General features: G+C 42.0%; 1 protein-coding gene across 1 annotated transcript in view; it reads left to right on the top strand.

The window, feature by feature from the left end:
- The first annotated feature begins 2,700 nt into the window (after positions 1-2,700).
- KIAA1033 (KIAA1033 ortholog) overlaps positions 2,701-3,237 on the top strand; it is a 32,391-nt gene continuing 31,854 nt past the window's right edge. The window contains exon 1 of the mRNA XM_010005858.1: positions 2,701-2,782. Within this exon, the coding sequence (XP_010004160.1) occupies positions 2,701-2,782 (82 nt within the window). The remainder of the gene's footprint in view (positions 2,783-3,237) is intronic.

The following is a 3,237-nucleotide window of genomic DNA, read 5'->3' as shown; positions in this document are numbered from 1 at the left end:
CCCCGCCGGGGCGCCCGCAGCAGCAGCAGCAGCAGCAGCAGGAGGAGGAGATGCCTGTTCCTCTCCTTCCCCATCATTTCTCGCGGCTCACACGTGTTTATTTTTGCAATCGCTTCCCCCGTTAGCCAAGGACCTCCTACCGGGATAAGTTAGTTGTCTGCAGCTTCCCCCGGTACAGGCGGGGAGCTGGGTGGGCACTCGCGGTTTCGCCTCCGAAATAATTAAATAAGACCTTGCCACGCGCGAGTCGTTTGATAGTGGGTTTGTGTGCCCGTCAGAATCCACGTTTTTCTCAGCCGTGGAGGTGACCTACTTTCTGAGCAGGGGATGTATATGGTTGTCACGCTGCCATACGCACTGTGAAGTGAACGGTGCCAAATTAATGACACCGGGTGTTGCTGTGAAAATGTGTCGCCCGTGGACCAACTTTTTCACACATGCAGTGTCACCCCAAGGGGTGATGCTGTTTGTGCCATGTTCGTTTCATGTGGATTTCGGTGGGAACTGAAGCTGCCCTGAGCAGAGGTTTTTAGCAGTTCTCTAGCTCTGGAATGGAAAAATGTAGCTTTTTGTGGAAAATGCCAGATGTCCACAGGTTTGCTGGTGACATTAAGTGTGGCTGTGAGGACTTTACATGGCGTAACATGCTCCGTTACCACCATCCTGATGGTGAGCAAGCAGGCTGACCTTCCCTTGAGAACAGCACACAATGTTCTTCTAGAGAAAAGCAAAAAGCTTGGAGAACATTTTTTTGTCGTTGTTGTCTACTTTCACTTTTTACCCCTGTCACGATCCTTTACCAATCATAATGTCCTCAACTGAGGACACAAGATGCCAAGTAAGTCCGGCTTGTTGCATCTCTGCCCTAGATATTTATGGACATAGACCTTGCAAATCCTGCTGCAGCAATAAGTCTACTGAAGGTTGATGTTGCTGATTTTACGGAAGAAGATAAGATTAAGTTGGGGGCTCTGTACTGCTGAGCAGATTTCCCACACAGTTCCAGTTGTAATGCTCTCATTTTATCCCCTGAGGAGAAACTAAACCAAATGTTAGTGTAAACAGATTATACCTTATGAAGTATGTTTGCTGCTCTGAAGAAAAAGAAAACACCTGCTTTCTGTGATTTCTTTTTCTCTCCACGTGAGCCATTTTATTAAGGAAAACTTTTCTGCAGCTTAAAAAGCTTTCCCCATCTCCTAGTCATTTTTCATCAGTTCAACCCTGTTTGTCTCTAGCTAGCTAATAGCTTTCACTCTCTTGTTTCTTTAAAATGGTAAAAAAATTGTCACACCTGTGTTTTACTTTATGTATGACCAGTACAAGGCAGCAAATTGATGGCCATTAATAGTTAAGTATTTGGAAATATTTAATACCAGTTATGCTGAGGTGTAGCATTGTTCAAATCCATCATTTGGCCGCTGGAAAGGGGCTGGTTTGTTGGCCTCCAGCAGAGCGCTGCTGCGAGACCTTGTTTGAGAAATGCTGCCTGTTTTGTAGGGAATTGATTTGAGCAGCACCGCCAAATTCCTGTTCTTGTATGGCTTGGAAACTGTTTCTGTTCTACCTGTCAAGCCCCAATATCTCTTTTCAGTTTCTCTGCTCTTAATTTGCCTTTGGTGTGAAGGGAGGAGACAGGATTGGGGGAATACTGCAGTATACCTCTATAATAAGGTCTCCATGCTGCAGATTTTCTAGCAGTAAAGTACTGAAGCTGACATGGTGGTTGATAGACTTTGTTCTGCAGGGCTCTGCATCCAATGGTGTTTTACTGGTTTTCTGCAGCAGAGCTGCTAGGAGGTGGCACTGGGTTGAACCTGAAAGGGGAGATAAATTTGTTGTAATAAAATAATATTATGCTACAACTCAAGGGCTGCACATCATGTTCTGGAGTGCATACTGCTGATGGAGAGTTTTTGGTTCACTTGCTTCTTAGCCATCCAACTGAAATCCAGTTTCCTTAAAATTTTGACAGTGCCTGTGCACTGTCTAGGCTGCAGGGACAATTAAGAACCCAGTGATACTAATGCAGAACAGGGGAGAGTTCACTGTGCTTCTTGGATAGGCTTTGCAGTTCATATGCCCTTTGGCATTGCTGCTGGTTTCAAAGTAGTAGCTCAGAATTAGTTCTGGACTCCACTGTAGTCCTTTCTCCTTCTCCATCTCAACCTTCCTGTGCATATTCTAATATTTTCCTTATTGATTTACTGGTACTTATTCCTTCCTTTATGCCTGGTGCAGTGCCTCAGTCAAATATTTCCTTTCTCCAAATAATGTATGTGATAATTAAGCAGTGCTCTTCCACCAAAGTAGCCATCAGCTATCATTTGGCTCAGTTATTGGCAATGTGGATGAGTAAGAGGTAAAATGTACAGAATAAAATAACAGAAGTGTTTTAACCTTCTAGAGCAGCCTACTTGTAGAAATGTGAAAAACCACATGTGAAGCTACATGAGAGTTGACTTCTTGTTTAGTAAAAGTTCAGTTATTCAGCTGACTTACATTCTCTAACCTTTTTAGATAATCCTATTTTCAACAAAGGGCAGAAGATCACAAGCTACTAGATTTGTTATCTAATTGCACCAAGGACACTAGTCTTCACATGAAAAAGGATTGTATTTCCTTACTGAGCATAGAAACCTTGAGCTGTAATCATTCACTCAGTTCAGATTATGCAACTAAGTCAGTAATTGTATATAAATGGGGGGTACAGGAGAGCTCCTGGTCAATGTCCAGGTGCTAAGCAGAAGAAAAGTTTTGCTTGAAGATGGCAAATTTGCAAGTAGGGAGAATAATTGATAACAAAAAACCCAACAAAAATGGGAGGTAGAAATGCCCCTACTGAGAGGTAGCAGGAAGAGAGTGGAAGGGGGATTGTTACAGACACAACTGCTATTCAGGCCAAAATCATTAGACCCATTGCCTAGAAGTTCTAATATAATTGCAAACTTACTTGTTCAGTCAATGGGTAGATCACTTGCCATGTTGTGATTTCTAACAGCAATTTTATTGCTCAGCATTATGTTGTGATTAAGGTAGGTCTGTTAAGATCTTACTTTGAAAATATAAGCACATTTTGAAAATAATTGTCTGCAAATGACTTAGATGTTTGCTATTTTATAAGTAGCATTGGGATATTTATTTTTTTAAAACTGACACTGAGTTGTAGGATTGTTTTTAAAAAAATAAGAACTTTGTATTAAAGATGCAGTTATATTAAGGAAAAATGCTGCAGCA

The sequence above is a fragment of the Chaetura pelagica genome, unplaced genomic scaffold, assembly GCF_000747805.2.
Source record: "Chaetura pelagica isolate M959 unplaced genomic scaffold, ChaPel_1.0 scaffold79, whole genome shotgun sequence".
NCBI classification, from domain to species: Eukaryota; Metazoa; Chordata; class Aves; order Apodiformes; family Apodidae; genus Chaetura; species Chaetura pelagica.
This window is presented reverse-complemented; position numbering and strand designations above follow the sequence as displayed.